General features: G+C 34.5%; 1 protein-coding gene across 1 annotated transcript; it reads right to left on the minus strand.

Moving 5' to 3' along the window:
* Nucleotides 1-695: 695 nt before the first annotated feature.
* On the minus strand, nt 696-7,279 carry LOC131054365 (MLO-like protein 12). The gene is made up of 13 exons (XM_057988869.2): nt 7,148-7,279; nt 6,225-6,282; nt 5,869-6,119; nt 5,559-5,675; nt 2,764-2,824; nt 2,579-2,667; nt 2,375-2,449; nt 2,187-2,275; nt 2,033-2,082; nt 1,287-1,327; nt 996-1,169; nt 861-896; nt 696-767 (listed from the first exon to the last, which is right to left on the minus strand). Exons 1-13 carry the CDS (start codon nt 7,277-7,279, stop codon nt 696-698), a joined length of 1,245 nt encoding a protein of 414 aa, XP_057844852.2.
* Between the last annotated feature and the right edge of the window lie 10,918 nt (nt 7,280-18,197).

Here is an 18,197-nt window from a genome sequence, read left to right on the forward strand (position 1 = left end):
AGAAGGCGAAGGAGTATCCATGCCAATGTCTGGTAGTTCATATTGAGACGGGTTTTCTGCACTTTGGTATTTGTGAAGCAGATGAATTGGAGAAGATCCCTCCAGTGGAGTACTTTGTCCGCTTGATGGATCAGTTGATAGCCTCTTGTTCCGTCTAACATTTCTCTTAGCACCTTTGTGCCATCTCTTCAAAGACTCCGCTACACGCTCATCAAATATGGTGGTTTTCATGTTTGAGCCCATCTGCAAAGCATATTCCAGGTTCTCTATTTCAGTACTATTTTTGCTATAAGCGTGGTATTCAGAAAAGCATAATTTAAATTTGTTAACAATTTGATACCCAGGTGTGATACATACCTGTGTGACAAGAGCGTAGAGAGGGAGAGTTACATAGCTGCATAAGATCTGTACAATAATCCTAAACAAAAACTCAAAAATTAGAACATAGTAAGTTTGTATATAATTACTATACCACAAGGTAGATATGTATTAACAGCAGATTTGATTTTTATTTGTTTTAAGTGGTTCACTTGAAATTGGATTAATTTCTTTGATAAGATCATTATTTAGATAATTCATCTGAATCACCTAAATTAATCAAAATTTAAAATATACTGCTTAAATCAAACCTTGATACATAATTTTATATTACTACTAAAAAAAATGAGTTCGGAGTAAGATGGGAAAACCAAAACTTACCCCACGCTAATTCTGCTTATGATACCTTGTGTCTTTTGATGGAAGCAAGATTTTAAGCCATATTCATACTGCATCAATTTAATGCACGTAATGTATCAGAATCTCAGTGGAAAGCATAGAATAAGCAAGACTAGGGAGAGTGAAAGCTCCAAAGGATTTACCCATGCCCAAAAGAAGAATGCAAACTGAAAAGCATTCTGCAAAACAAATGTCAAAAAATTTAGAGAATGGAAATTGAAATTTGTAAAGTATTGTAAGATAAAAGGAAAAGGTTGTAAAGGCTATGGTAGGGTTACCTGAAAGAGAGTGAAGTGAATGAGATAGAGAATCCAGCGAGGACGACTGAACCAAAACAGTTGGTCATTGGGTTTTACCACCGGAGTACCTTGTACAACAGAATTTCTGTCTTGGATTTGCAAGGCCATTGTTGTTATTATCACTTGGAGCTTTGTTCCCACGATTACAAGCAACTGCAAAGTGAAAAAAAGTAGCACAATAATCATCACAAACCTGTCAAATCAATGCACTTCATAATTCCTCGAAACAAACTCAAACAATGGTGTGGAACTAGTATTCTGTGGCCTTACAATCAATGGGATGAATGCCAGCCATAAATATATCAACCATCCTGCATGAATTATCCACGTGTTGATTAGTCTCAGAAACTAAGTTGAATTCAAATTGTCTCTTATGTGAAACCTAGAATTAAAAAAAAACTTGAATCTTGAATTTAAATTGTTTCTTATTTGAAATGTCAAATAAAAAACAAAGTTGAATCTAGGATGTGATCTAGGATGTGATGTCTGCTATTGAATTCAAACCGTCTCTTATCTGAAATGTTGAGTAATGTGATGTCTACGCATCTATTATAAAACATACACAGTTGAATCTAAGATGTGATGAGTATTATTAAATTCAAATTGTCTATTATCTGAATGTCTAATAATATGATGTCTATTATTGAATTCAAATTGTTTCTTATTTGAAACTACATACAATAGTTGAATCTAAGATGTGATGTCTACTATTGAATTCAAATAATCTTTTGTCTGAAACATCAAATAAAAAACATGCATACAGTTGAATCTAAGACTGTGATGTTTACTATTGAATTCAAATTGTCTTGTGCCTTACTGATCACAATTCAAAAATAAATAAATTTTTAAAAAAACTCTTTATTAAAATATTTTAGATATTTACCTATAGCAATAATATAGAAAAGGAATTTGTAGGACCAGTTCGACACATGAAAACTAGTACATAGAAGCTTTTAATATGCACCTATAAGCATCTCATAAATATAGAAATGCAAATTTTAATTAGAGAGACTTACCATGCCCGTTGAGAAATAAAAATAAAACAGCGCAAAACCATAGAAGAGGACTGCAAGCAGTGACATAAATATTATTCACGTCATCAATTAGGCATAGAGATAAACAAACTCAAAAGTCATTAAAAAAAACTTCAGAATAATTTGTTACCAATACCTGATGGAAACGATAACATTGAAGTCTTCTTCGAGTGATCTCTTTATATATAGTTGGAAGTCAAATCTGCTCTGTGGAGCAAAGTGGGCCTGCCATAAATTGATGTTGAACCTTTCATTGTTACTATAGAAACGTCTTATCTGTGTGCCCATTCATACATAATATATTGAAAGAGTCTTCAGACTTACAAGTATAAAGCCATGACGAAGTGTGAGGTAATCAACCTTGGGCACAGACCTCATGAATTGTCTGAAAAAGCATACCTATAATAGAATGCTATATTATTAATATAATCTATATTCCAGTGAGAACACTAATCTAAACAATTTAACACTTGAAAATATATATAAAAAATTAAATAGAGTTGAAAAGTAAAAATGAGAGATAATTACAATCCAGAGAAAAAATGAAGTTTGAGACCAAAAGCTCATATGCCTCCTTCCAAAAGTTGTTTCCCGAGTAAACCTGAATTTGGCTGGATCTGTATCGTCACAAACACTTGCTCTTACATTCTAAGAACATATGAAAATATGGAGATAAAGGTCAAAAAGACTTAGCAAGAAACATGTCTACTAACCATTTGAAAATTCATAATCCAAAGTTCTAGTCTCTTGCTCCCATGTTTTCCAGACATTCATCTGGTCACATTGAAAATAATCAAACTCTTGTCATTGCCATTTTATAATAATAGTTTGATTTATGTGACCACATCAGAAATAATGGTTTTATGAGTAACTTAATTTTTTTTTAATTTTAGATTTTGTATTAATTAATGTTTAGAAATTTGTTATTAAGATGAAAAAATAATTTTGATATAAACTCAAATATACAATATTTTTCAAGAATATTTTATTTTGATGATTTTGGTGGTAGTTTGATTCATTTTATATTAATTCTAGATGGAATTTGAGAAGTAAAAAATAACATTTTTTTGTTTCTATTTTTTTTTTTTTTTACAATATTATATTTAGAAACATGATATTAAATCTGGTTGAAAAATTAATCATTTAATAAATTTAACGTCCATGCATTTTTTTATGATAAGAAATATAGATTATACAATTAAGAATAGAAATCATTCAAGATAAGGGTTCACAAAATGAAAGGGGAATTTCTATAAGAAATTTCTAAAAAAAATAATTTAAAGATGAAGGAAATTTCTAAAAAAATTAATTTAAAGATGAAGGGCATAGGTAGAAATCCTCATGGTGAGCCTTGCATCCAAGGTTCTCAGTCTCTCTTTGGAAGTCATGGATGGGTGTTGTGGGCTAAGGGCCTAAGTAGAAATCTCCATGGTGAGCTTTACATTCAAGGTTGTTAGTCTCTCAATAGTAGAGGATGTTGGAAGTCATGGATAGGCCTTGTGGGCTCTAATTTTGAAGGGACTGCTTTTGAAATAGGTGAAACATCTTTTACAAGTAAAGGTAAGGTTCTTGTACTCTCTAATGATGATGGTTTTTTAGCATTTGCACCCCTCTAGTAGGTCTTCTTGTAGAGAGATAAAGTTCCTTTCATAGAATGTTAAGTGTTTTAAAGGAAGAGATACGTGTTTAGGCAACTACTAGAGAAATCTAGACATTGTCCTTATGTAAGAAAATAAATATTTGAGTCTTTTTTGAAAACCTCTTGGCTAAATATTGAAGCAAATGATAAATCATAGTTATGGACTCTATGGATTCTTGGGAAGGCTTCAAGATTCTTCAGATTCCCGGCTTGGTCATGGCTAATCTTCGAGATTGATTAGTCTCCAAGTGGACTAGTAGCTCAATGGTGAAGCATCTAACTAGCAAGCTATGGTTTTAGGTTCGAGTCCTAGCTAATCCATGAAAAAATTAACATGGTATTTGATGTAGGAGCACCAAAGTAGTTCAAATCGGCACCTTTTGCGGATCGTTGAGTGATGTTGCTTTGAGCCTTGTCCGATGTTCCCGGAATGTGGATCGTTGAGTGATGTTGCTTTGAGCCTTATCCGATGTTCCCGGAAGGACCACGTGATTGGAAGTTGTTCTTGGTGACTTGGGCCAACGTGTTATTGTTTATACGTTTCATCATGAACCGGTTGGTTTTTGGCCGACTTGATCGAGTTGTTAACGCTTGCGGATGGTATAAAGAGAAATTTTAGTGATTTATTTCAAGACAGAAGATAGAGGATAGAGATCGAGCGAAGACATAGTTCCAGAGAGATTTTGGTTCGGGGAGACTGAAGTTCGGATCAGTGTAGAATAGTGAAAACTGTTACCAGAGAACTATTTGTCGAGAAAAAGATCTGTTGATCTTCGATTTGTATGTTGATGGAATATTTTGTAACCCTGGGCTGTGGTCCAACATGTGTAGTCGTTGAAGGCTTCTGTAAATATTTGAATGATTATAATGAAGGATTTATTGGTTATCGGTTATATTATGTGTTGCTTCTACCATTTAGGGTTGCTTACCGGTTAGACCTTGTGTTCTGTTACTGGTTGCCGATATCTTGAATATTGTTTTGTGTTATGCTAGTATCTTGTATGGAGTTTTGTGTTATGAGCTGCAAGGCGGGGATGTCCTTCATTGAATCTCCCTACCTTGATTGCACCAGTATTAGATTCAAGCCAAGTTAGGTGCTCAAAACACCTCACCTCAACAACAAAAAATGATCATAGATTTGACCCCTCTCTAATCCATAAAAAAATAACAATATATATAAACAAATTTAATTATGTATTTATTTCATTTTTCAATTAGAAGACTGAACCCCTTAACAAAAACCCATAACTTCAATTAAAACTTTATACACTAGGGGAGAGGACCTAGTAGTTGTGCACCCTAACTTCGGGTTTCTCAAAATTCTACATGGAAATTTCAATCACTCCCAATTTTTTACAGCAGCTTACTTGGCAAGTCCCTTACTTATAACTAAGGTGTCGGGGCCACATCATCAAATATGATGCCACATCAGCATGCTTTTTGCCAAGGTGTCCAAAATAGCCCCCCAAAAAAGTGAGATCAATAGGTGTGCAAAAGGGGCCCCAATACTTGTGCAGCTGATGTGGCATCACATGATTGGTTGCTTTGTACAACAAATGGTATATTTCATTTAATTATTGGTACTCATCATAGCAATAACAACTTTAAAGTCGCAACTATTAGTGCAATGGTGCACAAAAATTGAACATTAAATCAGCAAGTATGGAAATATTAAATCAAGAACTTCTATCACAAGAATGTTGTACAAAAATTGAACATTAAATCAGCAAGTATGAAAATATTAAATCAAGAACTTCTATTACAAGAATTGGAATGCACTCAACTAGTCCTTTCCCCTAATATCCAGAAAATCAATTTCACTTCTGACATTAAATCTCTAAAAATTTAAAGAGGTTTAGTTGCCCATACTTTTGCCTGTCCAAGGGCCATGGTGATAATGCAGGATAAAACGTGAAAGACAGCCAATGCGAAGATGAAGATATGTAGTTGGTGGAGACCATCTTGGGAGATAAGAGGCACCTTTCCCTACAATATCAGCAAAGGGCACACGAATAAACTCCGAGCTAACCAAAAGGACAAGTAGTTGTGGCTTTGGGCCTTTTTAAAGTTGCTGATAAATGTAATTTTTCTATTTTAAAATATGTTATTATTCATCACTTTTTCTTTTTCTTTTTGTGAAAAGAAGGTTATGAATGAAAGAATTGGTAAATGTGCTTACCTTTTTGGCACAGTGGCCAGTTTGATCAGCAGCACCCTCCAATATACGCCTCAATGGCACTTGTAACTGGATCGCACCTCCTCGTGTAATGAGCTTTCTGTGGTTTCCTACTGATGAAAACTTCATAACTGAGGCCTCCTCTTTAGAACATGGAAGTAACGTGTCTCCTAAGCTTTTGGATATACAGATCTGTGAAATCGGCCTCTGTCCAACTGTAAGTAGCAGAGATATAAACCCCACCAGCATAAGTTCTGCATTGGTATCATCACAAATAATCCAGAGGGATTATTGAACATTTTGGATTGAAGTTAATAAAGATAAAAAAAAAAAAAATTCTTAAATCTCCAAATAATCACCTGCTTTAATCTTTTCCAGTGCCTTGCTCAAAGCTTTCTTGTGGTGTTTTTTAAGCCACTGCAATTTTTTTAAAAACGAAAAATACAATTCAGCTTACCCAATAACACTCATCTCAATTTAAAGAGATCAGAAAAATGTTTTTTATTATTAAAGTAGTGAAGGGCTTCGATTTTCAGAAATAATAAAATGGAAAAAAATGAGTCAAACAGGCCTCACAACCATTCTCAACCAGAAAACCAAATTCTAAACCACAACCATCAAAGTACCAGTAAACTAACAGAAATGTTTTTGTGAAACATAAATGCACCCAGACGAACCATAAAGTAACAAATAAAAACACTACTAATGACAAAACAGCAAACTGGGACATCTACACACAGGAGCAGCATGGTGTTATGAGATTCCAAAGATTTAGAATGTTAAATTGTAGCTTCTTCAATAGTTATTTTCAAACTATCATTTATTGATTGTTTGATGTTTAATTTTATGTTATTAAGCTATGGGCTATCTATTTTATTAAAAATATATGATCTTATAGATTTTTTTAAATTATAATGTATAAAAAAATTAAAATAGCAGAACAGTTACAATATACAAATTAAAATTTTAACTGTTATATGATTACACATTCTTTTTTCCTTCTTACTTAACATTTTCTTTCAAATTTTATTTATAAAAGATGAAAACTAAAAATTCTATCAAATTTAAAGATAACAAATACTCTAGCCTATATAACCCAAAATTTACAGATGTTACTGAACATTCAAATCAGCATCTTCATCTAAACCCAAATAACAGTTAGTTTTCAAGAATGATTTTGAGAAATGCAACAATTTGATCTCTTATTTACTATTCCTGTTTCTGAATTGGATTGAATGAATTCCCTAAAACATTATCTAATTAATTTAAAACAATAAATTACCTTGGCAATCAAATTTATGGATCTTTCTAATATTATAGAAATAAGGACAAAGCCCAAGCAAACAATGGCAACAGCCCAAGTTGGTGTTTGTTCTAATGATCGAGGTTCAGCTGCCTCGCCACCTCCAGCCATTCCTCTTTATCTTGAATATGCCTTACCTGTTATCTCTCTATATCTCAGAATCTCTAATATGCCTTCAGCTATTATCTCTGTATCTCTTATAATATGGATCAAATCCTGTATCTCTTGTAATATGGATTGAATCCTGTATCTCTGGGCGCCTCTTGTAACAAAAACAAGTTATTCACACATGTATGGACCGAATTTTGTATCTCTAAGCGGTTCTTCTGACCAAAGACAAGCTTACCGTTTGCATTGACTTTATCACTTTAACTTGACTCGTATTCCTCAATGCTGACATATTCAACTCTGTTCGGTGTTACTGTTATTCATTGAAGACTGAGTTTTTGTTTTTATTTTTTATTTTTAATATGGATTTTCTTTAGAGTGTTTTAATTGTTTATGTTCTCTTATTTAGTTTTTTTTACTGGAATGATTGTGATTATATTATTTGATATATTTAAACAGTTTAATGCAACAGTTGTTAAAGTTTTTTAAAACTAAAATTATTGTTTTGTCCTTAACTTTATATTATTTTAAGCTATTAAATTTTCTGGCGGTATAAACATATTTCTGCAATTGAACCCTAAATGTAATCAGTATCTTAGAACTGTCTGCAATTGAACCCTAAATGTAATCAGTATCTTAGAACTGTATGAATCAAAGATAGAAAGTTTGGGAATATCATAAAAGTTGTAAAATAATATAAACGTTGATAGTTTCTTCTCTAATTTAAAATTATTCCAACATACCAAAGGCGAGGTTGAAGAGATCATTAAAAGAAATATTCATCTGATGGTAAGTAAAGCATTAATTATCAATATCAAAATATTTCTGACACATATTTTTCAATTTAAGCCTTTCTGACGTAAAATATATGGTTAATTTAATGAAATCATTGTCTATACGTATTACGCACTTGAGTTTCTAGTTACAGGCTCATTCAATGAATCGACTTCAGAAGAGCTTTCCCTAGATGTTATTGTTACCATGTGATGCCTATACAAATAACCTAACACTTGTCAATCTAGAATATATTCTATACGACTTTCAGGTTATTTAAGGCATTGTTTATAGGCCCTTGAGTTTCAAGTTAAAGGCTTATTCAAGCTAATACAGTGAAATAGACTTCAAAAGATCTTATTGAAGTAATGCTGTGGGGGCCGGGTCCTGTAGTAGTTAGTTTTTTAAATTAGTTGTATTGATGATGGAACATCCCTTATAAAACTAAGTAAAACTCGGTCTACAATTATTGATTTTCATGATCTTCATCCGCGTTAATGGTTGACAATCATGATTTTCTCACTAGATGATGACCCATTAAAACATGTACAAGTTAATAATAAAACCCACATGGTAACAAAAAAATCAGACGTCATTTTCCATTTACAAGTTTCGAATTTCAGTATGGTTGTCTGCTGTCAATGCCTCAGTTCCACTTGTAAAAATCAGTTTGTACACTACAATTATTCTTTTCAGACTACCGGACACCAGTTGAGCCTTGTGTTGACTGTAGACTTCACTTTTAGGCTTAATGACTTTGAGAAAACAAGTGAAACACATTTAGATTTGATAAACTAGGTTGCAGGCTGTTCTTGTGTCTTATCTTTTCAATTTGCTACTTTTGTCCAGTAGTTCGAGGCATTTGTCTAGTATTTTGGTACACTTGTTCAATTTTCTGGTGCATTTGATGCATGTTGTAGTGCATTTGTTAATTGTACCTGCACATTTTACACCTTTTTCTATGTGTTTGTCTCGTATTCCTATGTGCACTTACAGCTTTCTATCACACATTTGAGCTTTCTGTCTGTGCAATTGAGTTTTTGTTCTTGCGCATTTGAGCTTTATGTCTACACTATTGACCCCTATTCCTACATAATTGAATCCAGGGGATACCCACTTAGATCTTGGTCATTAGCCTTAAATTTTTATACTTATTGAGCTTCAAACCTATCTCAACACATCCATTTTTATTCGTAACCTCAGTCTTTCATTTGACTTTATATTCGACAAACTTCACAATCTTTATCTTACATACATCACTAGTTGATCTTTAATGCTTGGGATCTATCGTCCTTGAGTAGGAGATCAAAATAGTCCTTTTGAGTGGGATAGATTGGCTTGGAGTTTATCATCTCCTTGTTAGTTTATACCCTCTCTTATCCATTGGCTTGTGGCCATCTATCATAGTCTAAGATAGCCTTATCATCACCTAGCTTTATCTAAGATCTAGAGAAACTTTTAACTTCTTTTCATCACCAAGCATTTGTCCAATTCTCCTCCCATTTTACCAAGCTTAGAGTAATCACTTTGGATCCCCTTTCACAACCTTCTTTCCACATTGCCTAGGTTGAAACTCTTGCATGCCCATTAAGACTAGAGCCCAAAAGAAAAAGGAAATGGAGCAATAAATCAAGACTTCCAAGATCCCACAAATCTTTTTAATGAAAGACCTCTTAGGAACAATGTACTCAAAAATGATGAGGAGCCATCACTAGATGACATACAAGATGCTCAACAAGATCCTAGATTCAACAAACTCCATGAGGCAATTTTGATTTCAAATCTCAATCATTAATTTTTGACACTTGTCCAACAAGGTGCCAAGTTACTTTTAGATTTTGATGTTTCACAAATTAAAGAGACCAACAACACAAGTGATGTTAGTGTTAGCAAACAAACTTATGAACCTATTCCTAGACCCAAGATACCATCATCCATCTTGCAAACCACTACCTTGAGACCCATTTTAACATTATTAAAAATAATATAAATTTTTTTAAAAAAATTAAATAAATTTGTTAGTAATTATTATTTTTAATCAATTAAATATAGCTTTATATTAATATAAAAAGGATTTACAATGCATATCTCTGAAACACCAACATACTGAGAACCTAACTCCCAAAAACTCCTACCATACTAAAATTGTTAACAATCCACCAACCCCAACACCCCTGTAGCATATCGAGATAATGACCATGGCCATGAGAAACTACAATGTCTTTTAGATACAAAATGCATAAATATACAAAAATAAAGGGTCCTATTAATTGGAAACCCTCTACAATCAACGCGCAAGCCTGCCCGTATTCCTCAAGAGAAGAAATTGTGGTGATCAAACAACAAAAAACTTGCACCTTCCATGACACAACCATTCATTGCATTGGCTTTTTCTCCTTCAGGCTCCCTCCGCCAACCCAATAATCTTCCTTGTGGAAGACAAGTTTCATCTTGGCTTTCTTATGGTCTTCCCCGCCCACAGCTTGCTCCATTCGGTCAAAATTATATAGGTATTCTTTGATGAGAAACCACCTCTCTTGGGCTTTGTAAGGCAGTTAAGTAGCAGAACAACTTCCTACACTAACCTTGAGAGGAGGATAATGCAAAAACTTTTACAGATCATTACAGTAGTTACAGAAACTTAACAGAAATAAACACAATAACATGCATACCATAACACAGTGATTTACGTGGGGAAAACCCTTTTAGGAGAAAAACCCCACACTCCAAAAATAGCTCAATATATTATTCAGCAATCAATAACAGATTACAATATACTTGCATAGTAAGTTCTTCATAGGAGTACCACTAATCAAATACACAGAGGTAACTCAATCGTCATAAGACTCTTACACACAACCTCTATCTCACGCATCTCATATAGGAGAACCAATACAAGAAACTGTCAAACGGTATTACAAAACCAAGGGATAAAACCACCCAATAAGGTGTAGCTGACCTTATCTCCCTTCTAGATTCCCTAAGATGTGTTAAAACACACATCAACATGTGTGCCTCCCTTTTATAGCTCATTTATTTGTCCGATACATTTTATATTTCCTATTTCAGGAGTACAAACTTCTAGAGGCCACAACTTGAGAACCGTGAGTCCTCTTGACGAACCGTTTGAAGTGTCAGAAAGCTAGCGAAGTGATCTATTGCCTCGTAAGAAGCTATGTTGCTTATGCCCACTTTTCAAGGCCTTTTGGGGCCTCTAAAGTCCTCGAAATTAAATTTAAACCTTTCATTAGACCCCTCCAAAATAAAAACTTTAATATCTTCAAAACTAGTTGTGATCTTGCAACGTAACTTTACCAGAATGCTTATCTAGCCAACCAGAAGCTTCAAGGAGAATTTCGCACTATTTTGTGCTCAAATGAAATTTTAGTATAGGTTGAGACACCATTTTTCCCAACATTCTCCCATTTGTCAAACTCCTTGCAAGAGCAAAGGGAGTATCAACACAATAAATCAATTACTAGGGGCCATGAGGCCCATAGACTTTGAACACCATCTGAATTTCTCTATGTTCATAGCCTTAGTTAAAGCATCTGCAATATTCATCAAAGTTTCTACCTTAACCAACTTCACCCTACCATCTTCGACCATATCTCTAACAAAATGATACTAAACATCAATATGTTTGGTCTAGGCATGAAATGTCAGGTTCTTAGCTAGGCAGATCGCACTCTGACTGTCGCAATAAATTGTCACTATTCCTTGTTTGATTTACTCTAATATCTAAAAACAGTCTCTTAAGCCAAATAGATTCTTTATGTGCATGAGTAGCTGCCATATACTCTGCTTTAGTAGTGGACAAAGAAACCACAACCTGTCGCTTACTCATCCAACTAATTGCACCACCAAATAAAGTAAACACATATGCACTAGTGGATCTTTCGCTATCAATATCACCTGCCCAGTTTGAATCCACATAACCATGAATATCAAGGGAAGTCATGTCTCCAACCAAATTACCATGATAACACAAAGAATACTCTGAGTTGCCCTTCAAATATTTGAAGACTCTTTGACTACTTCCCAATGAACTCTACCAAGATTAGACATATATCTAGGAAGAACTCCCACTGCTTGGGCAATGTCTGGTCTAGTACAACCCATAGCATACATCAAACTTCCAATTGCACTTTGGTAAGGCACTCTACTCATGTATTCCATTTCTGATGGGGATGTAGGACAATCTAAAGCAGATAGTTTTGTTCCAACTAAACATATAATGGTCTACAATCTTACATGTTAAACCTCCATAAAATTGAATTCACATACTTACTTTGGCCTAGCCATAGCTTTCTATTCACTCTATCTCTTCTAATTTCCATCCCAAGAATGTGTTTTGCTGCACCAAGATCTTTCATTTCAAATTTAGCAGCAAGCTGAGACTTTAGTTCTGAAATCGTACATTTCCCTTCACCAGTGAATAACATATCATCAACATACAATGCAGTGTACAAAAAATGATCACCATGAGATTTATAATAAACATAGTGATCTGATTTAGAACGCTCAAATCCTCGACTCAATAAATATGTATCAAATAAATTTGGTACCACATCCTGAGACACTTCTCGGGACACTGTTTGAGGCCATACAAAGATTTCTTTAATTTACAGACCAAATTACTTTTACCTTTCACCACATAGTGCTCTGGTTGTGTCATATAAATATCCTCCTCCAAATCACCTTGAAGGAAAGCAGTTTTCACATCCATTTTCTCAACCTCTAAATCATAAGCAGCAGCAATAGAAAGAAAAAGTCTAATGGATGTCATTTTTGCAACAGGAGAAAATATCTCACCATAATCAACACCCTCAACCTAAGAGTAGCCTTTTTTAACCAATCTTGCTTTATACTTCGCAATGCTTCCATTTGAAACAATATTTTTCTTGAGAACCCATTTGCAACCAGCAGGCTTTCGTCCCTCAGGCAATGGTACAAGATCCCATGTATTATTCTTTTTCAAAGCTAACATTTTTTCTTCCATAGCAATCTTCTAGGATTTTGCATCATTCATACCTAATGCATCTTCTATAGATCTAGGTTCATCCACATTATTATTCAAAGAAAAAATACATCTCCAATCATCAGGTGAATACCTTTCAGGTGGTTGCTAATGTTTTGTAGACCTTCGAACAAGCTAAGTTGGAGGTTCTTCCTCCTCTTCTGAAGATTCAGAGATGGATGAGCTCTCCTTAACTTCTTGCCTATCAAGTGGTCTCGATTCAACTCTTTTAGACGTAGAAGGAAATTGAATCACATCTTTTTGTTTAGTCTGTTCTGGCTACAGTGACACAGAAGGGGACTTAATTTCTCTAAAAATAACAGTTCTACTATGAATTACCTTTTGTGCAACAGGGTCCCAAAGCTTGTATCCTTTCACACCATGACTGTAACCAATGAAAATACATTTTACAACCTTGTTCTCCAACTTTTTTTGCTTCTCCTTTGGCACATATGCATATGTCTCGCAACCAAAAACTCTAGGATGTCTCAATAAAGGCTTGTGACATGACCATGCTTCCATAGGCATTTTATCAACAAGAGATGATGTAGGAGACCTATTAATCAAGTAGCAAGTAGTAGCAATAGCTTCAGCCCAAAAAAATTGTTCTAGACTAGCACCACCCAGCATACTCCTAGCCTTATCCATCAGTGCCATGTGCATTCTTTCTGCAACTCAATTCTACTATGGAGAACACGGAGTTGTCTTCTGTCTATAAATACCACAGTCTTTACAAAATCTATCAAAATCATTAGAGAAAAATTCCTCGCTATTATCAGTCGTCAAACATTTAATTTTATTTCAAGTCTACAACTCAACCATTCCTTTAAACTCTTTAAAATGACTGAAAACTTCAGATTTACTCTTTAGAAAGTATACCCATGTCCTTCTACTAAAATCATCAATAAATGAAACATAATATGTGGATTTTCCAATCGAAGGAACATCTACAGGACCAAACACATCATAATGAATAAGATCCAAAACACCACAAGATTTATGAGAACTCGAGTAAAACTAAACACGGTTTTGTTTTCCATAAATGCAATGCTCGCAGAAATCAAAGTCAAGATTACAATCATTCAAACCTTCAACAAGGTTTTTATTTTTCAAGGTCCTCAGACCCTTTTCTCCAATGTAGCCAAGTCTCTGGTGCCATAACATAGTCTTCTCTGTAGGTAATTTTGCTTCAAAAGAAAGAGCACCCTTAGGTACCCAAAATCCATGTCCATTTGTTGAAGGTGAAACCCTCAAATATTTTGATGAAGTATCCACAGATTTACTTTTTACAGAAGTGTTATTAAACTCAACAATGTATGCATCTAGCTTATACAAAGTGTTGAATCTGACACCTCTAGCAATCACCATAGCACCCTTAATCATCTTACATCCTACATCAAAAAAGACTACCTGCACACCCGCATCTATCAGTTTTCTCACAGATAATAAATTTTGTTTTAAGCCAAGGATATGCAACACACCACTAATCACTTTTATTCTACCATCAGGAAATTTGATCCTAACTTTACCTCAACCATCAATATCTTAATGTGAATCATCACCCAAGTACACCTTGCCTCCATTAAATTCTTCATATTTAGAAAACCAATCTTTATCAGAAGTCATATGAAAAGATGCACCTAAGTCAATTAACCATGCATCATTACCTGCATGAGTAGCCAAAGTTGCAATGAATGCATCACTATCTTCCTTCTCGGACTCAGAATCAATATCAAACTTATTATTTTTCTTCTTCTTTTCTTCTTTGCAGTCCTTATGGATGTGACCTGGTTTACCGCAATTCCAGCATATGACTTTGGAATTTCCATGAGATTTGGATCTCCCTTTGGATTTGGAATTATTGTGCTTCTCATTCTTCTTGCCTTTTTCCTTAAGTCTTCCATGAACAGTTAGGGCTTCTTTAGAATTGATAGATACCTTCCTCTGCATCTCTTCACCAAGTAGGGCACCCACCACATTTTCAGACTTCAAAACAATAGAAGTACTACCGATATCCATAACAAGAGAATCTCATGAATCAGGCAAAGAACAAAGAAAGATTTGGAATTTCTCCTCTTCGTCCATTTTAACACTGAGCCACCAACATATTAAATGCTTCTAGATGATCTACAATTCCTCCATCCTCTTCCATCTTCAAGGAATATAATTTATTCCTCAAGAAAATCTGATTTAATGAATATTTGGCTTGATACATCTCACCAAGCTTAGTCCATAACTTCTTTGTAATGTTCTCTTCATGGATATTGATCAGAACAAAGTCTGCCAAGCACAATCTGATTAGAACCCTATCTTTTCGGTCCATGACATCATATTGAGCAGCCGCAGTAGGATCTGCAGGTCTTGAGACATTTACATCAACAGCATCCCACAAATCTTGATCTATTAGCAGATCTTCCATCTTCAACTTCCATGTCTCAAAACTACTACCATTAAATTTCTCCACCTCTATTCTCCCTAACGAACTTGCTATCTGAAAATTCTTGCAACAAGATCAAAAAGTGTCTTCTGCACAAGCTCCCACTCAAAGCTGGATTAGTTCAAAAAACCCAACAACCCACAATTAAAACCAAAGGTGATCAAGCTATGATACCACTTGTAAGGAAGTTAAGCAATGAAACAACTTCCTACACTAATCTTGAGAGGAGGATAATGCAAAAAAAATTACAGATCATTACAACAATTACATAAACTTAACAGAAATAAACACAATAGCATGCATACCATAACACGGTGAATTATGTGGGGAAAACCCTTTCGAGAGAAAAACCCCACACTCCAAAATAGCTCAATATATTATTCAGCAATCAATAATAGATTACAAAATACTTTCAGAGCAAGCTCTTCACAGGAGTACCACTAATCAGAGACTCAGAGGTAACTCAATCGCCATAAGACTCTTACACAAAACCTCTATCTCACGCACCTCATATATAGGAGATACAATACAAGAAATTGTCAAATGATATTACAAAACCATGGGCTAAAACCACCCAATAAGGTGTAGCCAACCTTATCTCCCTTCTAGATTCCCTAAGACATGTTAAAAAACACATCAACACGTTTCCCTCCCTTTTACATCTCATTTCTTTGTTCAATATATTTTATAATTCCTATTTCAGGAGTACAAACTTTTGGAGGCCATAACTTGAGAACCGTGTGTCCTATCGATGAACCGTTTGAAGCGTCGGAAAGCTCATGAAGTTCTCTATTGCCTTCTAAGTGGAACACCCACTTTTCAAGGCATTTTGGGTCCTCTGAAGTCCTCAAAATCAAATTTAAACCTTTCATTGGACCCCTCCAAAATGAAAAGTTTGATATCTTCAAAACTAGTTGTGATCTTGCGAGGTAACTTTATCAGAATGCTTATCTAGCCAACCAGAAGCTTCAGGGAGAATTTTGCACCATTTTGTGCTTAAATGAAAACTTACTATAAATAGTAACCTCATGTAAATGCAAGGTTGAGACACCATTTTTCCCAACAGGCTTCTGCTCTCTATCACTATCTGCACCCCAAACAAGAAACGGTCTCAAGGGCAGAATGAATTCAGCATCTCAAATTCATTTGCCATATTTGGTGGCAAATACCTCACCAGGGCATATCATTACCAGTACAGACTCCAACCCATATTTCCACTCCTCTCTAGTGCACTCCCTCATGACCCATTTCACATCCTCTTTAAAACCCAACTCCATGCACCATGCTAGAAACATGGAGGCCCCACATCCATATTTGTCTTAAATCTAAACTCAAATTTCATGTACTATGCACCCAAAAATTTATCCACCATCTTCAGGAATCAGAGATCTTCAATTTTGAAGATATTTCTCATCGCTCCTCAGACACCTTACCCATGAAGGCAAGTTATTACTTGTCTGTCCCTAGCAAGAAGTTGGCTTCCATTACACGCTCGACCAACCCACAATCTCTCCTTGCCTTCAACACCGCTCTTTGAGCCCCTCTCTGCTCAAAACAACCATGAAGAATGAAACAAGGAGCAAGTTTATGGGCAAATAATAAATGCTCACTCTGCTCCACACAGATATCTACCAACCATATTATGGCACTAACCCTTGATGATCCCAAATGGTTGTGTACCTCCTTAAGTCGTCACCCTTGGCCAGTGTAAATAACCACACATCCTTGTTGAAAGACCCCCATCCCATTCGCCCATCACGTCAACTTGCCACTTCAAAAATGGGCAAGTTTTGAAAATATTCCCATGACACCTTCAAGTCATCATTGCTTGCATGACACCCCCAATTTGACAACACATATGCCTCCTTATTCCCTTCTCTCTTAATATGAGAGATTTTAAAATCTGAGAATTGCCTTAACTTAGATAAAATAATATTAATAAACTTATCTAACTTCTAGGATTACACGGGTATGTGCAGGATCATGGTGTGCCAAAACAGGCCCTTAAGTGGCAATGAAATTTCAAAAAATCAGAGTTATGCAACTTGACATGAAAATTTGAATAAGTTATGAACATTATTTTTAAAATATGTAAGAAGAGAATCTATAGAAAATTGAATGTAGTTTCTAAGCTACTAGTTGTTTTTTGAAAAAAAAATCCCTATTTGATGAAAATTTCAAATTTCAATGCAGTGGCACAAAAATTTCAGGAAAAAGATAAGAAGTAGGTGTATGTCTGACCACCCTAATCACAATAAAATCATAATATTTTTTTATAAGATTTATAATATAAGTATTAGACTCATGTCCGGATGTGACACCTATTTTTTTATAATTTTTTATAAAGTAAATAATTATTTATGAATTTTTTACTACAGCTTTTCAGAAATTCAGAAACTCCTATGTCTGACCACCTTAACTTGGTCAAAACCTTATGAAATTCAAATTTTTTTAATTTTTCCCTATAGTAGACGAAGCATAGGATGTGAAGCATGTTTCAGATTCAAAAAATGTTATGTGGTTTGAAAGTTATGAGTATTTTTCAATCAGTCTATCAATCAGGACTTTTGTCAGAATTCAATTAGAAAATAAATAATAAATATTTATTAAAGTTGAAATAAGACAAGCCTTATATTGTTGGAAATTTGAGAATGTCCTTAAAAACCCATTTTCTTTTTATCAATTTTGGC

The sequence above is a fragment of the Cryptomeria japonica genome, chromosome 3 (genome assembly GCF_030272615.1).
Source record: "Cryptomeria japonica chromosome 3, Sugi_1.0, whole genome shotgun sequence".
Taxonomy (NCBI): domain Eukaryota; kingdom Viridiplantae; phylum Streptophyta; class Pinopsida; order Cupressales; family Cupressaceae; genus Cryptomeria; species Cryptomeria japonica.